General features: G+C 33.4%; 1 protein-coding gene across 9 annotated transcripts in view; it reads left to right on the top strand.

The window, feature by feature from the left end:
• Window positions 1-12,416, top strand: part of tmod (tropomodulin) — a 351,180-nt gene extending 338,764 nt beyond the window's left edge. For all 9 annotated transcript variants that reach the window (XR_011951597.1, XR_011951596.1, XM_072540128.1 and 6 more), the window contains one exon: window positions 9,290-12,416. Coding sequence is in view for 1 of the 9 variants with exons in the window: in XM_072540129.1 (XP_072396230.1) it covers window positions 9,290-9,348 (59 nt within the window). In the remaining 8 variants the exon portion in view is untranslated. The remainder of the gene's footprint in view (window positions 1-9,289) is intronic.
• Window positions 12,417-25,972: the final 13,556 nt, after the last annotated feature.

The raw sequence follows: 25,972 nt of genomic DNA, 5'->3' as shown, positions 1-25,972 counted from the left end.
TTGTATGCTTTACGTAATCATTTTTACCACCCATGCAAAACCTGTCAGCGAATTTTCGGATTTTTAGTTACTGAACTTATTTCAACCCCGAATTTAGGTGTTAATGTTGATCCTAATAAATATTTCCTTATTCTATATTCAATTTACCACAATTTAAAAAAAGTTATATCGATATCACGATTTTTCTTTAAAATACTGCAAAAAGTCATTGATTTTTTAAAAATGATCAATCTCACCCCTTAAAATTAGAGATTTTGGTCGTGTTTACATATTTTTCTTTAATCCTTATAACTTGAACTTTATATAAAAAAATGTTGGGTTATCTAAATTCTTTCAATGTATATTTGGCCTTTTACATATAAAAAAAGGCAGTCTGCTCTGGCAATGAACAGTAAATCTGAATTGCTGAACTTAAAATCTAGGCTTCTTGAGGGTCAGACTCAGCTATATACGGTATAATTACTCTATTCATGTACACCAAACTCTATACCTGTATAGAGTTTCCCGTACATCCCGTATATTCCGTATAGGATATAACTACTTGTATCCTCATTCCCTTGATTTCCTATATAAACTTTATGAAGACATAAAGGTGAAAATAAACACTTAGTTTATCAGGAAGCTTTTGATGAGCTTTTATAGAGCGCTATAACATAAAGCATGATCTTTTAGATGACGTCCTAGAAATACCTTTTTTTTTTTCTTTTTTTTTTTTCTTTTATCTTTTAGCTTTTTAGTAGCGGCGCTAGCTCACAGCTGTTTTCGGTGTTTTAGATAAAGAAATTTAATAAGGAGGAATTGAAATTTCTTTTTGTAGAACTTGATGATCTCGCTCTCGCTTGTAATATCGCAATTTTGAAAATATTTCCAAGAGGTTGGCTAGTAAGTGCTCTCTGAATATAATAGAAATATATGTCGTTTGTTGTAATAATCTCAACACTTGATTAAAAACAAAAAAATGTAACAACTTTAAAGACTTTTCTCACTGTCGATAATATTAATCATTGATAACTGTTTTTGTCACAGAATAATAATACTTGTAATATTTATATGTAATATTATATGTAATACTATTTGTAATACTGTATTCACAGCTGTCCTGCGGTATTATATACACCTTCACCTATATAGACCAGGGAAATAAGGTTTTTTTCGTGACACTGAACCGGCCAGGCAAACGACGGTTATTTTGAGTAGTATGGGCCTCTATAACAAAAACCTATATGATTCCTGTAGTCGAATTTTTGGACTTAAGTAGTTATTAACAAATTGAGCTCATAAAGCGATAAATTTTCCCTTCAATTTTTGCTGATAGACGAAAAAATTTACCGTTTTTTGACCTTAATTTGTTAATAACTAACCAAGTCCAAAAAATCGACTACAGGAATCATATAGGTTTTTGTTATAGAGGTCCATACTACTCAAAACAACTGTAGTTTGTCTGACTTGTTAAGTGTTACAAAGCAGGGTACTTTTTTTTTTATTTCCCTGACCTACCCATAGGAGGTTTCGCATGAGCCATTTTACTACTCAGCATGCTGTGGGATGCTCGAGAAGCCGTGTCAGATTGGCAACACAAACAATTGTTAAGAGCGTAGGCGCAAAATTTCGGGCCAATACTTTCTAAATGCATTCATTTTTTTCGAATCCTGAGAAAACTAATAAGTATTTTTGAAAAATTTAAACGCAGAATTAAAGATTACATTATTATCGAGAGCAAAAAGTCCCTGAAAACTTCTATTATGCTTGTTTTAGAAAGTTACAGGGCTGAAAAAGAGGAGAAAATTAAGTGTGATTTTTAATTTCAAATATCTCATTTAAAAGAAACTTTTTGTTTATTCTAAGGGACTTTTGGCCCTCGGTAGAAATGTAATCTTTCATTCTGCGTTTAAATTGTTCAAAAATATTTATTAGTTTTCTCAGAATTCGAAAAAAAATGAATGCATTTAAAAAGCGTTGGCGCGAATTTTTGCGCCTACGCTCTTAAGTGTGTCGAGAAAAGAAGTCTCATATCGTTTGATCAATTAGTTCGAATGGAGAAATCAGTGAACAAAACATATTATTCTCATGGTATCCTTCTTTATACAATGCTCTTTGTAAATAGCCAGGTACTGCTTAGAAAGTATTAAAAAGAAACATAGAGTAGATATAGAAACAAAAAGCCAGGCGAAGAGAGAGTTAGAGTATAAATATCTTGGTAGACAATATAAAAATATCCAGAAAACAATAAAAAATGGAAGAATTATGGTCATAGCACTACATCGAGTCTTGTGAAGTAGAAATCTAACAAAGAAAACTAACAGAAATATTTACCAGGTTGTACGATTTGGCCAGTGTTGAAGAATATACCGAAAACGTGGGTTTCAGATAAGAATATTTCGCGAAAATGTTATATCATCGTAGGTGCAAGAAAGAATGCAATGAAAGCTTTGGAACTCGACATGAACACACAGAAACAACCGTGGAGTGATCGAAAAAAATTGACACTACAAACTCATATGGGTGCACTTCTCGAAGAAGACTGGAATGAGAGAACACGATGGCACTGGTATGCGAGGAGCGGCAACAAAAGATGCCAAAACTCGCCTTTTTATATGCTCAAAACAATTTGAATAAGTCAACAAAAATTAATATTGTGAAAGATTAAGAAATGACACTGAAAGAGAAAAATAAAAAGAGGTCAAGAACTCAACGCAAATGTTACATAAAAGGTTTGCTTGTTTTACAGGTCAGTTAGTTTGTTATTAATACGGACCATATTTTCAACAAATATAATGGTTTCCTATACTTTTTGATTATAATTACAACATAAATGAAGTATTTGCTTCTCTTTTTGTCGAAGTATCATTTTGAGGTTATATAATTATGTATATAATGAAAATATCAAGTAATTAATATCATTAATTCTGTGGCAAAGGCAAAACTACCGATCTAATAATGTAAATTATCCATGCACTGGCGTTATTATTTTCCAAAATACTTGGAATATTTTGGAGTGTGCTCATTGTTACTGCGCAGAGATAATCCCACAGAGACTGTTGTACATATATTCATCATTAAACATTTGCTCGGTATTTAATTCAAATCCTATTATTAACATTTTAAAGCCGAACAAAAAAGCGAACAAAACAAACACGCACTTTATAACCTACCGAATGGAAGTATTTTTACAGCTAATTTAATATTAATGGGCACTGTTGGTTTCGGATTTACCTCATTTGTATGTTTCGTGAAATAATTATTTGAATTTCATTTCGAATATATGCTAACCTATGCATATAGAATTTAACGTTGTGTACTCGCTATTTTGTTATATATATCGTTTTAATTAATTGGATTATTCGCAGTAATTTATTTCACGAAGCATAGATGAATATGTTTATGTCGGTTTTTGTTTTATCCTTAAATTTAGGTCATTTAATATGTATTTAAGTTTATGTTTATATGAAAAGCAAGATATTTTTACTAGTCTCATCGATGTGTGAATATAAGAGCTAATTTGACTATAATAGACCAGGGAAGAGCGGTAAATTATATGGAAAAGTGACCCAATTTTACCGAAAAAGCATAGAAACTCTATAAAAATGAGGGTTTGTAAAGTTATTTTTGTTAATTTTTTGCTTGATTATTGCAAAAATTTCTCCAAAAGTCGATTTTCTGAAAATTGTGCGCATAAATATCCACTAATTTACCCAAGAAGTATGCATTAAATATGCATTTCTTTTAGAAAATATGCATTTTTTTTAGAAAATATGTACGACAATGGAAACATGTATTTAATAATGTTAAATTAATTACTGTTTATTTTAATAATTGGAAAACAATATAAATAAATTTACAAACTAAGTAGGCAATTGTAATGTACTAATTAATTGTAATGAAAGTCGTAAAAAAAGTAAAATACTATTCCTTAAAATTATGGAAACCATAAGTAACCAAATGTTTTTCAAAAATTTCCAATAAAACATATATTTGTAAATATATGGCTTTTATCTGTGTACATATATTTTTAAATTAAGAAAGTTCTTTCCACGTCAACGGATGTAATGGGAATATATTTTAAATTCATAAAAATATTCGGTTCTACATCTATTTCTTCGAAAAAATTACCAACAAGAACGTCAGCTACCTCATGTTTCTGAAAACCAAGGTTTTTTTTGAATTATTGTTTCAAATTTTTGAAAAATATCTTTTCCAGTCTTCCCCTTAACATTTTAACAAGCTGATCTTAATTTCTTTTATTAAGGCTATGCTTTCTACCAAGGATAACTTTGATGATTCTAATTGAGTAATAGTTTTTTGAAGCAAACTTAATTTAATGAATGAAAGTTGCTTCTGAAGTACGTTGTTTTTAAAAATTTGTTTAGCATCTAGCAGAGATTGGGAACTTTAATCCGTTAAAGCGTTAATTATATTTTTTAAATCTACGAAATAGTCTGAATAGAAAAAATAGAATTGGAATACATATTTAGAAGCATTTCTTTACAAAGTTGAATTCTTATAGGAGATTTGAGGAATACTTTTTTATGTCTGATATCAGGGAGTTTACAAAAGGAAACTTTTTTCTAATTGCTTCCACACCTGTTTATTCCATTTGCTAAACAAGTAGCGTGTATTAAGTGTATAAAATATTTTTAAATTTTGTCCTGCCTTGACCATACACTGTGTGTCAGCCAAATGAAATAAATTAGCTAATTAATAAATGAGGAAGTATTCGAAAAAAAAAAACGGTCGAACACGTCGATTAGTATTTATAGTTGCGCATTTTTTTCCGTAAAAACTTTATATGGGTGTATCAGATAACGGTGGTCAATACCAACTTGCTTATTTTAAATAGAACACCCTGTATATTAATTAATTTTTAGATTCCTCAGATCATTTTAGACATTTTTTGAATACAATGTTCTATACCTCCTATCTTTGACTGTTTCGGAAATATTAAGTAAAATGCAAAAATTCACATTTAGAAAAGAAAATTATTTATTTGTCGAAAGTCGCTACCACTGTCATAATACTTCTTGCCCATTTAGGTCTTGGTAATGATAAAGTAAGCAAAAACTATTTAAGCATTCCTTTTTACTTTTTATTGATATGTTAAAAAAAAACAAAAATTGTTTACTTTGGTTTAAAACGCCAATGTTTTATTGTTCCATGACAGAAGTAGTTGTCAGTGCTATAGTCGTTTGAATTTCATTAACCGCAAGTCAGAAAAATGGTTCATTTAATAGAAATGCACAAAATTACAATTATACAGATGATTGGCTATGGGGATAAGACACAGACGCAAATGGAAGTAACTCGTTTATTTCACGAAGCATTTCCTGATTTGCCGCACATATCTCAAGGGACAATTAGTAAAATAGTGAAGCAATTCCACGAGCTGGGCCATGTTAGGAACGTAAAAAAAGAAGCTGCCAATGCAATAAGTGGGGATACCAAATTGGCTGTTATGGTTGAGTTTGAGGAACACCCACATACATCTGTTCGAAAAGCAGCCCCAGTACTCGATATTAGCTATTCATCGGTTATTCGAATATTACAAAAACACAAAATACATCCCTATAAAATTATACATACTCAGGAGCTCATGGAAGATGATTTTGATAGGAGAACGTATTTTTGTGAACAAATGATGGCAATGTTAGACAGCAATGGGATCCAATTAGAACATGTTTTGTTTTCTGATGAGTGCACCTTTACTCTTCACGGTCATGCTAATCGGCAAAATTGCCGATATTGGTCCAGAGAAAATCCTCACTGGATGAGAGAAGGCAATACTCAATACCCTGAGAAGATTAACGTGTGGGCAGGAATTATTGAAGATCAGATCATAGGTCCCTTTTTCATAGATGGCAATTTGAATGGCGACAATTATTTAGCATTGCTCCAAAATAATGTAGTGCCAACGTTGGCCAACTTGTATCCTGATCCAGGAAACCCATAAGTTCCAGCGAATATGATATGGTTTCAACAAGATGGAGCACCACCCCACTACCAAATCCATGTCCGGCAGTACTTCAACCAAATATTTCCAAATCGGTGGATAGGGAGGCGAGGATCGATGGAAGGGCCACCACGATCCCCCAATTTGACGCCATTAGACTTTTTCTTATGGTAATATGTGAAAAGTATTGTATACAAAACTAACGCCACTGACTTAGCTGACTTACGAAGACGAATAACGCTTGCGATTAGATCGATCACATCTGAGATGTTGAGTAACGTTAGAAGAAATTTCTATTCACGGTTAGGGTGTTGCCAAGATATTCGTGGGGAGCATTTTGAACATCTCATATATTGACAATATTGTTTAGATTTGAATTATTTAGAAGTTTTTGAATATGTTGAAGCGACTTTCGACAAATAGATAATTTTCTTTTCTAAATGTGAATTTTTGCATTTTACTTAATATTTCCGAAACAATCAAAGTTAGGTATAGGACATTGTATTCAAAAAATGTCTAAAATGATCTCGGGAATCTAAAAACAGGGTGTTCTATTTAAAATAAGCAAGTTGGTATTGGCCACCGTTATCTGAGACACCCCGTATAAAAAGTTTTTATGGAAAAAAATGCGCAACTATAAATAATAATCGACGTGTTCGAACGTTTTTTCGAATACTTCCTCATTTATTAATTATCTAATTTATTCCATTTGACTGACTTACAGTGTATATGGTACAGCATAATAATTCATGGTAAGGAACTACTGCAGGAAGAAAAAAAAATTGATATTTCTTCTAGTACAAAGGGTGATATTGTTGCAGAGATGGTTTTTCCAACTGCTTGCATGAAATTAAATAGGATTTTGATAAGATTCGATCGCTTAGAACACCAATCATTAAATTAGAGTCCTTTCACTTTGAATATTTAATTTACAATATTTTTTTAAAAAAGAAGTTAAGTTTTCATTGAACAATTTTAAAAGAGGTATATTTTAAGATATTAATGCATGGACAAGTCTTTTAGGAAGAACTATTCCATTCAAGTAACTGCACGATTATCGCTTGGCAGTCACTGATATTTCAGCAATAGTTAAAATATTTATTTTATAATAAAATGTACATAAATAGGTATTGGTATTACATTAAAATTTAACTATATTATTCCCGTTTTATTAATGCTAATTTATGCAATCATTAAAATATTTTAAATATCGTATCAAATATAGAAAAAAATTAAGTATTTAGTACTTACAATTTTGCCACAAACTGAACAATAAAGTTTGTCTATATCCATAGACAAGGCTCTTTGTAAGGTTTAATCCAAGTAGCGACACTAGTTATTTTCGGCATTTTAAAATCAAAATACACACAACGCAGAAGTCTAAGGATATTTTAATAATTTGACAATACCAATGACAGAAATTTCATGACCTCACTTCTTATCAAAAAAAAAAAAAAAAAAAATTGTAAAACTGATAGCAATACGTGTTTTAGAATGTTTTTCTAAGGGACAAAAAAAATCGACATTTTTATGTTTTGTGTATTTTTAATTTTAGTCGCTTTATACCATTCTTACTTAATAAGTGAGTTAAGTATATTGGCTTTTTACCATGCAATGACAACATTCAACGTTGGACGAGCTGAATAGAGCCGTGGGCCTTCTTGAAGCTGGTATGCTGACCAGCTGGGTGTCTCCCAAAGCGTCGTAAGTCGTTTGTGGCATCGGTTTAGAGACACTGGGAGTCCAGCCGAGCAACATCCAGGACGTGTCGCTCTACAACCGTCGCTCAAGACCGATATTTAATGTTAAATAAATGCCAGAAGGCAGCCAACAATCACAGCACCCGAGCTGGTTAATGAATTACAGCTTGCACATAATGTAACAATTAGCAGCAGTACTGCGAGGAATCGTCTCCATGAAGCCAATCTTCGTAGTCGGCGAGCACTGAGATGTCCACCTTTATCTAGAGGAAATATCACGCTGCAAGATTAACCTGGTGTCAAGAATTTCAGAATTGGACTGACAATGACTGGGCCACAGTTTTGTTTAGTGACGAGTCTAGATATGGATTTCATCCAGATTCTCGCCGGACAACAGTTTGGAGACGACCCGGAAATGGAGAACGATTACGACATATTCAAGGTATGCATACAGAGGTGGTACCTTAATGGTGTAGGGCGGAATCATGATTGACGGAAAAATTGACCTCATTTTCCCACGTGGCTTTTTCACAAGTCAGCAATATTTGGACACTATTCTTCAACCTGTTATGCGTCCGTTTGCTGCTGCTGTTGGAGAACATATTTACTTTATGCATGATAACGCTCGACCACATGTTGCGCATATTGTAACAAACTGGTTGGATAACGATAGTATTGATGTATTGCCGTGGCCAGCACAATCACCGGATTTGATTTCCATTGAGCATGTATGGGACATGCTCCAACGAAGAATTACTCCACATATGGGCAATATCTACAATGAGTTTCAATTAAAAGAGCTTCTGAAAGAACAATGGACACAACTACCTCAAGCAGACATTAACAATGTGATTCGGAGCATGAATAGTAGATGTGAAGCTGTGATAAACCAACGTGGTGACCATACTTTATTTTAAGTTTATATTTCGTATTTTTGACATTTTATGGTGGTATGTGAAACATGGGTGATTTGCAATATATTTTTTTGCTCCAATTTTCTGTTTTTTGCAATTTATGGTTTTTGACATATTAAACAACAATTTAAACTACAAATTTTGTATTACGTTTTTTAAGTTGATTACAGATAAACAAAATACGTCTATTTATAAAAATATCCCTAGACTTTTGCGTTGTGTGTAGTTAACAAATTAAACAAGCTCGACTGACGATGCTTAAGTTTTCACTTTCACTATTGATAACAAAATTATTTGCAAAAGAACAATTCTATTCATACCCTATGCAATAAACTTTTCAAACGCCCTTTTATTATGGGATTATAATCAGTTACCTGCTACAACACTACCAAGAATATTCCTTCCTATAATACGTATATTACAGGTCGAATAGCACTTATATAGCACACTTTCAAAAGTTAATAAATGTATTGTATATAAACCATTTTCTTTTAAATATCTTTGATAGAGTAATAATAAGCTTGAAGACAAAAACGACATCATACAACGTGTTCTAAATGAGGTATTTTTTATAGTTTTATGAAAGTGAGACTTAATTTCTATATAAGACCTTGTCGTAATGGACAATTAACCAAGAAACAAATAATATTTTACAAAAATCACTTTCATAATACTCTATGCTTTCTATAAATTGTAGTAACAATTATTATAATTTTGTTTTTTTTTTGTAGCCCGCAGACGCCGTACTGGGCAATTGCCCAAAAACTATTTAGTAGGTTATATTGCTTGAAGCTAAGAGCTGTTTGCGCTGTTGTCACATCTCATGAAGCCTGTCACGAGTTAGGTAAGAAGAAAGAAGGAAGAAGAGCAGACAGTCCGTGCCGATTTTTAACAGATAGTTTTCACTACATTGGTTTTATTTTTTGTTATTGTACAGTTTACCTCTGCTAAAGTTTTTTGAAGGTGGCAAATGATTTACAGAATACATTTTTTGTATATGGAAAATACGTATTATTTATGAGAAAATTGCACAGAATAATAACTTTTCGTTTCAATAACATACAAATCATGTAGGTCCTCCAGAAAGAATTAATTTTATATCACCAATAGAGCTACGTACCGGCTCTTAATATCGTTTCAAAGATTCTTTAGTGGCTTCTTACCGTATTCCTTTTCTATTTTTGAAGAGAAATTTGCTTGAAGACGCAATGGGTTGTTTATGTATTTTTTGTTCAAAAGAGAGACATAGTTACATCTGCACCAGGCTTCACTGAGTGTTCAGGGGCTTTTTAACGTGGATAACTATTTACATTTGCCAGACTAGTTTTTCATTAGTTTTTAAGGCGGTGGTAGTCTATTCAAGTACTTTCGTGCAGAACCTACCGTTTCACTCTATTGCAGATATTGGAAGGCAGCATCACTACTTGGATTATATTTCCAAGAGCCGCTATGAATATGTATGACCATGTGATCTTCTGGAGCAGCCTACGATATGCTTCCCGTGTTGACAGAAAGTTTCTTCTTCAAGTTCAATCTCCGCGGCGGAGGTCGGCAATCATCATAGCTATTCGGATTTTAGAGCGGCTGCTCTGAAAAGTTCATTTGATATACATCCGTACCACTCTCTCAGGTTGCGCAGCCATGACATTCTACACCTCCCTATGCTTCTTTTTCCTTGGATCTTTCCCTGCATAATCAGTTGGAGCAAGGTGTATTTTTCTCCACGTGTAATATGTCCGAGATATTTCAATTTTCTTGTTTTAATTATTTAGAAAGTTTAGTGAGAATCAAAGCTTAGTGGAACATAAGAACTCACCCACTCAAGGTACCGTGTCAACATAAATGGATTTTTCACGAAGATCCCCTCCTCCGAAGACAGTGCGATACAAAGTTTGGTTTTCATCCTTCGCGTCATATATGTTTACTGATGAAACTGATGGTTTTCTTGGAAAATTTAATGTATATGTTAGATCTATCCTACAAAGGTTTGCAGATGGAACTGTTTCTAAGGTTATTGTTGTGGTGAATCTGGTGACCTCATTTGGAATTAGTATGTTAAAGTAGATGTACTCATTTTAAACACTTTTTAATCAACTACTTCGAATATAGTCACCGTGTTTACAATCAGTTTTTAAACAAATAGTTTATAATGGTGGATGATTTCAAATATCAATCCTATAAGGTCTTAAACTGATTTAAGAAGCCATAAATTGTATTGCATGTTGTAGAAAATCCTAGGTCCTTCATATGCTCGGTGAGTACTAAAAGCAATGTAGTTTTTGACAGTTTTCTTTGTCCTTTTACTTCGTAATCTAGGGTTGTTAGGAAATGTGTTACTGAAAAGAAAGTTCTCTTTAGCACTGTATCATTTTGCCACCTTTCACATTGGACTTATCACTGCCCAACATTACACAAAATGTAGTATAGCAATGTATTAAATGTTACACATTTTGGAGAGGTAAACTTTTTCTGTGAAAAAATACTAAATGTACTGGTCAACTTAATGTTTAAATTTTAAAAGTAAAAATGTGAATATCTAGAATGAAATAGGTATAGAAAACACTGCTAAAGTGTTGCAGATACATTGGTGCAATACTTAATAGTTGTTCTTGAGAAGAGTTCGTTCAACAGCTCTTTTTAATACTGGAAATATAGTCCTTTTAGATAGATTTTTGTTTGTTCCTGTCCATTTTTTTACTACAAACAGTTACTCTTTCACCACGATAATATTCCACTACTTTCAGTGAAAATCCTCTCAACTAACCAATGTGGTAGATTGGATTGCATCTTATGATGCTATTTAAGCCTCGTTATGCTTCATCCGAATAAACTTATCAGCAAAGTTTGTTTATGTTTATCACGGAAAGTTTAATCCTTCTTTAGGTAGCGTCAGTTCTAGCACCACCTTGATCAACATAATTTAGTAAGTTTATATTGTATCAAGAGTCTTAAAGATATCAAGGGTACTGTTGGAAGTACTAGTTAGACTACTAGTAATTGATTTGAGAAGTAATCGATTTGAATCATCTTTAAATCCATACCGGACCAAGATCTCTTGGAGCGTCATTTTCCACACAGTTTTTGGTATGTCTAAGCTAGATTTTAAAGCCAGGTATTACTTCTAGATAAAAGAATATATATTGAATTTCATTCTAAGCATTCACATTTTTCTCTTGTATCTTTCTAGACTTTAAAACTCAAATTACAGGTTTTCATAGATTTTCTAAAGTGCTATCTGTCTTATCAAAGATTTTATTACATATTAATAATTATTTTAGTGAATATATCATTTTGTCTGTAAATATTGTTTTTGCACACTGAAACCATTGCTTGGAGCACTTCAACCAGATGCCTGGACTGCAAGGTATGTGTCTTGGTTCTGATTGAAGGTGATTTCACCGCGCATGTTCTACATTTAAGGAACTATCGAAGCCTTTGTGTACTATCGGCTTGACACATCTTCGTCTTAAGACAGATTTTAACATTTTTTTTGTTAATAATTTTATCATGTATATATAAGTTTTATCATAGGTTTTATAGGTTCCGGTACCGCTAAATCCGCAGAACCCGTTCTGCGTTTGAAAGGGATTTTGTTTAGAAAAGCCCGTTGGTGCCGGTACCATTTGTTATTTTCATAGTATCTATTCTAGCTTGGTTTCTTCTGAAACGAATAGATTAGCTGTTTCTTCGGAAGAAGTCAAGTGATTATGTGTAAATTTTTAGTCTGTTAGTTTTGTTTTTTTTTTCTTTAATGTGTATAAACCTAGTTTTATCACTTCCTTATTTGCATAAAATGTGATGACAAAAAATATTCATAGTAATTGTAATTTTCACAAAATAAAAACAGAATAACGTCTACTTTTTGTGTGCTTAATTACCAGTCCTATATCCTTTTCAGAAGTGGTCGTATAAAGCAGAAGATATCAACGAAAAGGCACCCCTTTCATATATTAACTAATAGAAAAAGAAACAAAGGCATTATGGAACGAATCTAAGTGATAGATGTTACGAGCAAGTCGCATTTGAATTTAACCAAAAACAAAACATGCAACACAATTTGATTTTTCTGAATTAGAGTTTATCTTGTCATCAGCTATCTTTCATATACGTTTTAGAACCTTCAAAAACCTGTAGAAGATCTTTACATGAAATCGATAATTTTTTCACAGATTGACTGGGGACAATACAATCAACAACATTGTACACTTTTTAGATAACTACGTCTTGTTATTCACCCTTTTCCTTGCGCATTGATGTACATTGCCTACTTCTTCCTACCCTTCATATATGGCTTGAGACCCTGTTACATGCCCAAAACACCTTTAAATCTGCGTTATGAAAACTCTTCTCGCAGCCAAACGTGAAGTACTTTCTAGTTTCCCACATAAACAGCACCACCCATATCTTCTGGAGGTAGGATTAAGCCTCACACTGATTCTCTCCTTCCCACGCTCGCTTTGGAATTTTAAAAATCCGATTGAGTTGTCTAGACATATGTCTTGGCTGAATCTTACCAACACAAAATAGCTAATAAATAATATATACTCTGTTGTAGTGAAAGAAATAATATGAAGGATTTCCTGCTACTGTAGTTACAGCCTAGACTCGAAAAGCTGATTGAACACTGTTGAAAACGTTAAACGTTAACTTAAAATCTCGTCGAAAAGTTTAAAGCCCGCTAAGGAAATTAAATAGCCACGTGCACCATCTCTCTATAAACAAAAAAATATCACATACCGGCCTTACTTCTAGAGCCCGGATATTTAATCGTGCTTCCATAATGAAACAGGAACCGTCATGCTGTAAGGCCTCAGGTCTCCTCAAGCACCCAGTACAATCGCCTTGCACCAAGAACGAAGTTAAATTTACCATAAAGCAGCACCCACTAGAGCAAGCCGGATTTAGGAGTGGCTTTGGAACGAATGACCACGTACAAGTAATATGTAGTTATTTAATAAATCTTTAAAAGCTAAGCAACGATCAATACTGCTAAGAACTCCGTAAACAGCCAAATCTGCCAAATTGGGAGTTTGTCCACGTCCACCCATAAACTAACCACCTTATGACTATAGGGTTATACAGGGTGTTTCAAAAAGGTATGTCAAATTAAATCACGCTTTCCGGGGACAAAAATAAATTGATTGAATCCAACTTACCTTAGTACAAAAGTGTACACAAAAAAAGTTACAGCCCTTTGAAGTTACAAAATAAAAATTATTTTTTTGCATTATGTATCTCTTAAACTACTTGACATTTTGTAATAAAAATGGACACGTTACTTTCTTGTTCCGAAAGCAGTTTTCATACAAAAGAAACAACAAAATCTAAGCGCATAGAAAAATTTTAAGGTTGGTGTGCAGCCCTAAATCATCCCAAACTTTTGGGTATGTTCAAATCAAAAGAATTTTACCACTTACCACGTTTGCTAAACCTTCCGAGACCAGTATTTTAGGGCACCCTGAAAAACAAACACGAAAAAATAGGGATAGGGATTCGAGAAGAAGAAAATTATCTTTACTGGACTTTCACAGTACGATAAATATACAAATACAATAATATTTACATATATATTAAATATATTATTTAAACACTAAAGATGACAGAATGAATGACACTAAATATTAATGTCCAATTTACATAGCCATTCAATTGCTTCTGGGGAACATTCCGCAAAGTCCTGGAGGTTTCCACGGTAGGCACGATTCAAGCAGTCTGAAACACAATGGCTTATGGTCTGTCTAGATTGTCCGCAATCGCACTGTGGACTTTCTGCACGACCCCACCTGAACAGCGAATCAGCACATTTACCATATCCGGTACGTATACGATTAAGCCTTGCCCAAGTGGACCGGGGCAGATTTGATCCGATGAAACCCTGAGTTGGGGTGGATATCTTAATATAGTCCGATTCTACTGTTGGCATCCATCTTGTTGTCCATTGCCTATGTATATCATCTCACTAATGCTGCTGTATGGCGTAGATCTGGTGGAGCAATATTGCTCAGAGTAGGCAGCCATCTCACTGGCGTTGGTTTTATTGTTCCAGTGATTATTCTCATGGTTTGGTTAAGTTGGACATCGATTTTGCTTGTATGTGCACTATTTAGGTATGTGTATTATCACAGGTACTAGAATTCTGGTGTTTCTTAAACTACTTTTTTCTGAACATGGAAATAGCTGCAGTCGTATTTTTGTAACTTAAACATGAAAAATAAACGAAGCTCCGAATTGATTACCAAATTTGTCGTTTATTTAAATTAAACTTAAATGGAATTGTTAATAGTTAGTTCTTGTTTCCTGAAATTCTTACATTGAAGCGTTTTGGACGAAGTCAGTTAAACTGTCACAACACACTCCTTTTTAGCATTGTATCACTCATATTAAGAAGTAGGGAGAGAGTTTTAGCGCCGCATGTAATTGTACCTTCAACCAAAATATTTGGTGGCAAATTCAAAACGTATATTTTGAATAATGTACAGTTAAAGACTTATTTAAAAGTAATGAGAGATCGATAGAGCCGTAAAATAATAAGTAAAAACATCCTATGCCAAAAAATATATTTTTTTCAAAGATCTGAAAAGAACTAAATAAAGAATAAAACACTGTACCTTAAACGACCATTTGCAGATAAAACAATGTAAACTCAGCTATCTGTTTTTTTATAGTAGTATTTTTTAAATAGTATTTATTATAATCGTTTCGGAATCAAGACGGAGTAATAAATCAAAATGATAAAGAAATGTACAGCATGGGCGGTCAAACAAAATATGTATTTTAATAGAGCTTGCCGCTTAAAATGTTTTTATGACTTTTACTTATTTGCAACGGTATTGAGGAAATATAATAATATAATGTAGCTTAAGTTAAGTTGATAAAATAATATCGTGCTGTAAAGTTATTATTATGAAATTTTAAATAAATTATATCCCCTCGTTTTATTTTAAATATGCTACAATGGTGTCACGGTGCGAAATAATTTATTAATATAAAAATAAGTTAAACAATGACTTTTAAAAAGACTTTTTGAACATTTAAAAAAAATTTTTCGTCGAAAATATCCGCGTAGTTCGGTAGTGATTTTTGTAAGAAAGGATTAGTCAGTAAAACAATTACGTGAACAACTAGAAGAACGGGAGGAAGACTGCAGCGGGTTCAAGAAGATACTTCAAGAATGATTGAAGGATGTTCTCAGTCAGGAGAAAAAGCAGTTTTAACGAAAATAATTAAACAAAAATTTAAAAATATTTCTCCAATGGTTGAAGAAACTTCTGGAAAGAATGATGATATATTCGAAACTGTTCCCAAAAGATCAATTTTTTTGTAACTTAAGCTCTTAAGCACTTTTATAGTATTGTATCTGCAAGACCTGCAATTTAAAAAATAATGTAAATCTAGATGTTAGACGAGCTTTCCGACATTACTTAGCTCTAGCAAAAGAAACGCTGTGCAGGATGTGTGTTTTATTTCGACCTCCAGTGCAGCGCGGCTTCAAAGTTTCTCCTTGCCTCAAATATCAAAAATTTTATGAAGGTGCTCAGTCTCAGGCGGCAAGTAAGTGGCATTGTGACGCAGTTGCCGTCAAATACATTCGAAAAAATCATGGATAGAAAAAGACTTAGCGTTCATGAATCTTTAAATACTGCATATCACAAGAAATTTGAAGGAAATCGTTTAAAATTTTCTACTATTCCAGCAACAACATTTAGCATGGAACGCACATTTAGCTCATTAAGACGGATGAAGACGTGGAATTGGTTCAATAAAAATAATCTTTACTGAGTTTTTTGTTAATTTTATATATAGCTTTACAGACAAAAAATATATAGACTTAATGTACTTTATTGCTTTTCAAATTATGTCCCACCATGATCGATACACTTTTGCATACGTTCAAACAAATTGGTAGAACAGTTATTCCAGTCTTCAGTCGACACTTGTAAAATAGCTATTTTAAAGGTATCGACGGCTTCTTCTGGCGACTTTAATCGCTACCCACACATTGAATTCTTGATCTTTGGGAACTTGAAGAAGTCGTTGGGACTTAGGTCGGGGCTATATGGTGGGTGGCGGAGTTTCGCGATAATTTCTGGCAAACAAACGGTTATATACCAATCAGAAGTAACCGTTTTTCGATCCTCTAAAGAAATTGTTGCCACATGACCAGATTTTGGCAAAAAAGTAAGTTGCGACCATTTTCTTTGACAAACTTTGAACACGGATCACTTTTGTTGGTTTTTTCTCTTCGTGAAACACCCACACAGCGGATTGGCGTTTATTTTTCGGTTCGTAGGAGTTAATCCAAGATTCATTGCTACTAACAATAATATAAACGTTTTTTGAGCTGCCTTGGTTAAACCGTTCCAATTTTTACGATATCAATTGACGTGAACCGCTCTTTCCTCTTTTCCTCTTCTGTGAGCAAAGGAGAGATCCAACGGAATACCTAGTTCTGTTAGTAGTTTTCAAAAGGTAGGGGAAAAGATGGTACACTTAGACATAGGGAACAGTGAGACATTTGCCAATATTTGGTGAATTGAATTTCGATTGTTGGCACCACTAAAAAAAAACTAAGTTGGCGGTATGACTATGACATTGATCTTTTAGAAACAGTGACAGTTTGAAGCATTTTGTTCTTAGGCAATGTCAAGTGTTCAGTCATTGTCGAAGTCAAGTAATTGTTTTGCCCGTAATTTTAAAGTTTGTATGAAAAAACTATTAACAATAAAGTTGTGGTGTTAATAGTGTTATGTCTTTATTAATTCTAATTTATTGTTCTTATTTTAATTTAATAAAACACGATAATTTGTATCAATTTATTAAACCACTGTACAACAATTTATTTGACCAATAATTACATAATTTATCTATCGGACGTTACAATTTAAACGCGAGCGCGAGCTTCTTTTTTGACTGACTGTTTTGTCCAAAAAAGGTCCTGTTATATACCCAGTACCGTTAGACTAGAAACGTCGACGGCCTTCTCGACTAGACAGAGGGGCGAATTGTTCTCAAAACTGGTATGTTTATATCGGCTCGTCTCCAGAAAGTTCGACTGTTGTTTTTATAACAAAGGGGGACCCATCGTGTGTCAGGTAGGCATTACCTAGAAAATACGTGAATGAATGAGAATGTTAGTAATAAATATGTTTACGGTTTTGGGTCAGAATTTATCGTAACAATAGTAACCGATAGTTACGTATTTAAGGTAAGTCTAAACCATGTTATGTTCTTACGTAGTTTCAGAAACATTTTTAAGTCGTTTAACTAAAAAACTTGTGATGTGGGTACAGTGAGACATCTCATAATATGTGGATACAGTGGGACATTTTATAAACTAACTAAACTAGTCATTGTTTATTTGCTGTATGGTGCATCCCAAGAAAACTGCAAAAACCGTTAGTCGGTTCACGGACAAACGAATGAGGAAGGCGGTAGTTTTAGTTACAAATGGCATGAAAACACGCTGTGCTGCCAGGGAAACAAACTTAAGCTTCCAAACTTTAAGCAGATATGTAAAAAATACAAAGAAGACCCTACTTGTAGTATGAGTCCTAACTACAAAGTTATACAAATTTTTTCGTCACAGTTAGAAAAAGTTCTTGTTCAATACATTGTGACTTGCTCAAAGATGTTTTATGGGATAACTGTAACCGACTGTCGCAAGTTAACCTATGTTTTGGCCAAAGCTAATAATATTAAGCTACCGGACAATTGGAAACAGTCAGGCCAAGCATCAATAGATTGGTACAAAGGATTTCGAAAAAGGCATCCAAATTTGAGTCTACGAAACCCCAAAGGTTGTAGTTTAGCTAGGGCAGCAGAATTTAATCCTGCTAATGTAAAATTATTTTTTTGAAAAACTAGAAAACGTTTTAGGAAGGCACGAAAATTTCTCAAATGGCCTGAGAATTTTTAACCTGGATCAAACGGGGACTTTGACAGTCGCAAACAGTTCAGCTAAGGTTTTAGCCCAAAAGGGCGTCAAGCAAGTTTTGACAATTCAAAGTGGCTAACGAGGAACATTAGTTACAACGTGCTGCATTGTAAACGCCTGTGGTAGTGCAGTGCCACCTGGGATGGTATTTGCACCTGTGAGTGCATTTTAAAAGTCATATGTTGGTAGGAGCTCCTCCGCGGGCATCTAAGGATTGGCTACGAAAGCCGGCTGGATGAGCACGCAGTGCTTTATAGAAGTATTGAAGCATTTTATCAAACACACCTTAAGTTCAAAAGAAAACCCTTCGCTCTTAACAACGGACAAACATAAGAGTCACATCTCAATAGAAGGAATTAATTTGTGCAAAGAGAATGGTGTTACAATCCCGACAGTTCCTCTTCATTGTACACACAAATTACAGCCGATTGATGTAGGTCTAATCACAGAATGGAGCCCGATTGGAAGAAGAAAGAGAGGAAGACCCCGAAGGTCATTCAGAGATGAAATCGACGAGGCTATGGAGAAAAGAACCCTGCGAGATGGAGACTGGAATGACAGGGAAAATTGGAGAAAACGGTTGAGTGAAGGAAGACAGTGAAAACTGTGGAAATCCTTAGTAGTAGTAGTAGTGATGTAGGTCTTCTAAAACCTTTTCATATCTTTGACAATGACGCCTTACGTTCGTGGCATAAATCTAATCCAGCAACACCAGCAACTATATATATCATGTGGCATCATTTGTAGGAGTGGCCTATCCCCGAGCAATGACCCCTTTACACATAGCTGCAACTTTCAAGAAGACAGGCATTTTTCCATTTGATCGGCATGTCTTTAACGAAGGAGATTTTCTGGGGAGTCATGTGACGGATAGACCACCTCCCCCAGAATCGTTGGAAGAATTACATTCTACTTTTACTAGTGAAATTCAGCCTTATCAACTTGAAGAACAAAGGAAAAAAACACCAGAAAAAAATATCAAACTACAATTTGTAGGTCCTGTGGAAATACGAGGATATCCAAAGAAAAACAGTGAAAAAGCATTTTGTGGGACAAGTTGTAAAATACTAATTATGGCTGTCAAAGTTAACTTTATGAGAAAAAGTTCAAAAAACAATAAATGTTTTGTATTTCCTAATGTCACGGACATTTGTACTATACTCAGGTGCAAAAAAATCGATCCATGGGTATTATTTGCTGAGAAAACAAAACGTTTGAAGATATTAGTTTTAAATCAGGTATATATGTAAAAGTATATGTTAGATTAAAATAATTTTTACAGATTATCCAAAAAAATCATTTATTTATAGAGACATACGCCAAAACTCAAAAATACAAGAATATTCAAAACTTTCTGAAATTAAGAAAAACATTGATAATAAATCAATATCTAGTGTTTCTCCCTCAGGCCCTTATAACAGCCTGTATACGTCTAGGCATTGTGGTAATTAACCTCTGAATATCAAATTGATCCAAATGGTCCTATATTTCTTGAAGAGCCGCTGTAAGTTCATCCAAGTTGTTTAGACGGGGTACTCGTGCTCGAAACCCATCATATCCCATAGAAGTTCTATGGGATTGAGAGCGGGACTGCAAGCTGGCCAGTTCATACGGACAATTCCCACCTCCTCTATATATTGGTTGAAAATTCTAGCACGGTGAGGACGCGCGTTGTCGTCCATAAAAATAAAATTAGTTTCAATAAAAGGAGCGAAAATACTTGTTATGTATCTTACAGCAGTCATAGAACCTCTATCTACAAGAACTAAATCAGTATGGGCTTCTGAACTGATACCAGCCCAAACCATAACGGAGTCCCCCGGATAACTTATTCTTTCCGCAATATTACATTGAAAATATCGCTCTCCGTGTCTTCTTTAAACCCTTTCTCGGCCGTCTGGTGACCTTAGACAAAATCTGGACTCATCTGAAAACAATACATTTCCAATATGCATCACTTCAGTTTTCATGTTCTCTTGCAAAAGCAAGGCGAGCTCTGCGATGTTCTATGGATAGTACTTTGGAGATAGGGTTGGCCTTCTGGATAATAAATTACCTTCTACAAGTCGTCGACGAACTGTCCATCTGCTTACATCCACATTTCCCACTTCGCTCAGATGATTTGCCAGTTCAACTGAAGTTAGATGCCGATTTCTCAAACATGATGAGACCCAGAAATCGATCATCTCTTTCGGATGTTACCCTTCTACGACCTGATTCTGGTCTTCTTTTGAAGTTACCGGTGTCGCTAAAACGCTGAACTGCTCTTTGATCCGATCGTGTTAGATCGACTAACACTCAACATTTCAGCTGCATAATATTGGCTACGACCATCTTAAACTAAAGTCACCGCCCTTGCAGCATCTGTCGGAGTTAGAGACATTTAGGAAGGATAATTTAATAAAAATATAACACATTTTGAAAATAAAATCACTAGACTAGTATGGTTGTTGAATTAAAAACAACATTCAATAAATATCTACTTGCTTCAGACCCTTTTTGACAAAAACCTGAAATACCAATTTGACATACACCTAAATTTACATACGTAATTTAATGTCTCTAAAATTATACAACTTCAAATAAATAAGAAATAAGGAATGGATCGATTTTTTTGCACCTGAGTGTATTTCTGCAGGTCAAATTGTTAAAATATTAAAAGAGCCGCATGTTACCAGAGGGCGTCATTTTTTGTTAACTTAGTAACTGATACTATTTCTTAAAGTTTATATGAGTGATCCAAAATGTGTTTTATTTCTCTTTTTGTAACAAGTCTTAAAAAACAGCAATAAATTAAGATTTAAGAAGGCTGTCTATCAGTTTGAACAATAAAATCAAAGAGATACTGTTTTCTCACAGTGAGACAATTGCACCTATTATTTTGTTTGAGTAAAACTTTTTTCTATACGATATTTTTGGCACTTTAAGTGTTCATATTTACTTATTACCAATTACCCTAGTCATGTCTTTTCGCCATACTTAAGTAAATAAAAACAGTTTGAAAAAAAAATATGAAGACCTAAATTTTTCCGTCTCAGTGTACCCACGTTTTCCCTACATCTTCTTTCGTTATTATGTAATAGACTAAAAGTAGAATTAAATTGTATATAGGGCATACACATTACTTATACATCCGCCGAGAAATCTTTGTCACGATTAGGAACATTTGTTTAAGGTAGCTTCACACTAAGAATCAAAGAGTCAAATTAAAAAAAGTTTTATTTCTTGAGCAGTGTACATTTATTTTATTCGCTTTCAACTTTCCAGTATGATAATGGCACTACTTATGCAATAATACTAAACAAAATAGCCCTAAATTGCCTTTATTAGCCACTTTTGGAACACAAAACGCTTTCGTTTGCTAAAGATACCACTTGCGGGCCGTATTACAATAATAAAAGTGCTGTGATAGCTTGTAATTTCCTTTAAAAATCCTTCACGACCATTACCACGGTCTCTACCACCAAATATCGATTAAACGAGACGGTCTCTGCACTTTGTATGTATCTACTTTGTTATCACAGGGGTGGATGGAAAGAAAATACGGCGAGTCACGCACGCCTGACCCTATATTTCAATAAACTTTTTCTGTGATATAGAAAAAACCCTCGAGTGACATTACCGGGACAGCCAATAAATTGTGAGTGGCCTTTTAGGGGAAACAATGACTAATCAAGTTCTGTCTAGATGGCTTTTTGTAGTCTCGGCTTGATAGAGTCGCTGTTCTTGATCACTGTTCGATAAAAGCACTTTTTGGAATAGAAATTGAATTCTTCAGCGGTTTTTATCCTAAAATCATATAAAGTTAAAAATAAACTAATTAAATATTAGATTAACGTGCCTTACATAATTGGATTCTTGATACACTTAAGGTATCTGAAAGTAATATCGCCAAGCTAAGGTTTAAATTTTTTTGGTGGATGGTGGGTCATATTAAAAAAGATGTCACCACTTGAGCTATTGAATGAACTACTTGAAAATACGTAGAAACTACTAAAATAATAACTTGGGTATTTTTACAGATTTACTGGACAATTTAAATTGAGTTAACATCACCACAGGGCTTGAAAAAGCCTTATTCATGACCTGCAAAACTGGCACAAAAATAATAGCAAAAATGTCCGCTGGACGTCACTAGTGTCTGTATGACATGTCGGTTGAGATAAATTGTTTCTTGCAGTACTGGCCCTTTTTAGTAGCAGTGGAAGTCGAACCCTGTCGATATCAAGTTTCTATACAATACCGGCACTTTTGAGTTGTGCCACTATAACAGACAATTTTAGATATATTCAAACTGTATCAGTGAGAATTTTGGAGTTGTTTCACGTTAAACAAAAGGAATAAATTTATTGTTTTAAAAATGTCAGATCCAAACGGTTATCAGAAAAGAAGGGAATTAATCTTATCTCGAGCAGGAGTAACGTAAGTAATAATATCAATATTATTTTAATGTATAATTCCAAATAATCGATTTAGTAGAAAACTTCAGACGATTTTTTGATTACATCTACTGGTTTAAGCAAAAAATAAATCCATTTTAGTTCTGATGCGGACCCTCATTACGTGAACGTCTCTGATAAAAATGTGGAGACGATTAATAAACCTAAAAGTAGGAAAAAGAAGGTTTGTTCAGACCAATGAAAAAGAAATGTTAGAAAGTTTCTTAGAAATTCACGCCAAAAATACCCCAATGTTAACGGTAACCTTGTACAGGCTCGCAGTTTAGTTCCATCTTGCAATCCATGTAGACTGAAATGTGATGAAAAATTCACGTTACAAGAAAGAACACAGATCTTTGAAAAATGTTGGTGAATGGGAAACATAAATTAACAACGAGGTTATATTCGGAGATACATGTATATAATTAAACCAGACATTCAGTGATTCTTAAAGGCAAAATGGAGGACCGTAGAGGTGTAGGAAGGAAACAGGTGTAAGAAGAATCGATATTCAGATAAAGGTAACACATCAGGCCGTGGTTATAATTATGCATTTTATTTGGAAAACTGTGATACAAAAAAATAAGAGTGTGCAAAAGATTTTTTATATCCACCATGGAAAATGGACGGAAAATGACTGACGGAAAGATAAAACATTTTGTAATGAAACTATGAACAGGGTTCGTAAACACCTTTCTTCAATTCCGACAATGGAGAGCCACTATTGTCGAAGTAGTACCTCAATATATATATATATATATATATATATATATATATATATATATATATATATATATATATATATATATATATATATATATATATATATATATAGGAGGCAAAATATTGATAGATCTGTACAACGATTATAAAGCTGATGACCAAAGAGACAATGGTGAATTTGTAGAAATTGGTTTATATCGTAAACTTTTTTATTTAATATTTAACTATGCATTCTTTTCTTCCAAAAAAGATCAATGTAAGTATTGTGAAAAATACAAAAATTCGAGGAGTGAAGAAAAAATAGCCCTAGAAGATGCTTATAATAACCATTATAAGGATAAAAACTTAAGCCGGGAGCTAAAAATACTTGACAAAGAGAATGTAACTAACTTACAAAAATGTCTTGTTTTGACCTACAAGCTTCTGTAAATCTAAGCTATCAACATATCAGTTCGCTATATGTGAACTTCAGAAAAAGGGACTGGGAAATGTGCATAGCTTTCTTTGGCACGAAGAAGAAGCCATAGAAATTGGATCGTGCCTGCTGATGTATTTGGAACAAACATCTATAAAAACCGATTCTGACAATTTAAAATTCATATTTTACTAAGACAATTGTGGTGGCCAAGGAAAAAACAAGTACCTAATTTCAATGTATCAGTACGCTGTAAACTATTTCAAAATTTCTTCTTTAACTCATCGCTATTTAGTATGTAGTTGTCGGTTATACTCAAAATGAGGGTGACAGCTACCACTCTTTATTAGAAAGAAATATCACTAAAGCTTTAAAAGAAAGGCCTATTTATCTACCGACCCATTACGCTATATACCAATCCGAACTGCTCGTTGCAAACAACCATTCGAAGTACACGAATTATTTCATAATGATTTTTTTGACGTGAAAAATTTAAATAGTAAAACAGCGACAATTTTCAATCAATGAATATGTCTAAGGAAATACTTTTCATTTCAACGATATTTGTGATATTCGTGTAAAAAAAAGTTCTGGTACTCACTACTATTTTAAAACTTCATTTGCACAAGAGGAGTATAGATCAGTTGATACCACCAAGAAAAAAATCAAGAAAAGGTTTAGAAAGCATGTATATTATAGAACTAGAAAAGGCTTACACTGACAGCCTGCCAATAAATGAAAAGAAAAAACAAAGACCTTACTAGCCTTTGTGAAGATAAGAGTGTTCACCAATTCAGCTGATTTTTACCGCTATTTAAAGCATTGTTAATAATAACTTTTTCTATTATTAATAATACATACTTTTTTTATTTCGTTCTTCTAATAGTTGTTAAGTAACATATTTTCTCATTCAAATAACTTATAGTATTCTTTATTGAACCTTTATTTCAGTTGATAGGAATAACAAAAAAATGCCAGTTTTGTCTTTGCCTTAATTAGTCTTGAAAGACAAAATGTTAATGTGCAATAGTGGCACAACTCAAAATAAGGGTTGAATTTAAAAGTCTGTGGTACAATTCATTAAAGGCTACCTAACGCTCTCCCAAAAAAACCAAATTTTTTTTTTCAAAAATCCCAATCCATGTATACACGGTTCAAAATTTGTTGATAGCTCACTACAAGTTTAACCCTAATTAGAAAACTGAAATAGAGAGAGGATAGGTAATACGATATAATAGTAAAAACCAACCTAAAACTGACGGTTTAAGACGTTTTCGACTAACCCACCTTATATCTGAAGGAATACAATACCTTATAATCCTATTACAGGGGTATTTTGAATGGTTAGAAATGAACGACCAGTGTCGTAGAGTATATGATTGAAACATTTATTTGAACTAAATAAATATATTTTTTAAATTGTACTTATGTAAATTGTATTTTTTAATAAAACTTATTTATTTTATTCAAAAATAAAAAGTTTCTTGCCATTTGTAAAAGATACATTTATTTAATTAAGGAAAAAGGGGCCAAATGTCGCCTGGCAAAATTTCCAATGTGTTTTAAATGTATCCATTATTTTCGAATCCGGAGAAAACTAATAAATATTTTTGAAAAATTTAAACGCAGAATGAAAGATTACATTATTACTCAGGGCAGAAAGTCCCTGAAAACTTCTACAATGTTAATTTTAATATGTTATGTAACAGGGGTGAAAATAAAAGAGAAAATATAGTATAATTTTTAATTGAAAATATTGCATGCAAAAGAAACTTTTTATTTATTCTAAAAAATATTTCATTCTGCCTTTAAATTTTTCAAAAATGCTTTTTAGTTTCCTCAGGATTTGAAAAAAAAATGGATACATTTAAAACACATTGAAGATTTTGACAGGCGACATTTT

Source organism: Diabrotica undecimpunctata, chromosome 8 (genome assembly GCF_040954645.1).
Source record: "Diabrotica undecimpunctata isolate CICGRU chromosome 8, icDiaUnde3, whole genome shotgun sequence".
Taxonomy (NCBI): Eukaryota; Metazoa; Arthropoda; class Insecta; order Coleoptera; family Chrysomelidae; genus Diabrotica; species Diabrotica undecimpunctata.
This window is presented reverse-complemented; position numbering and strand designations above follow the sequence as displayed.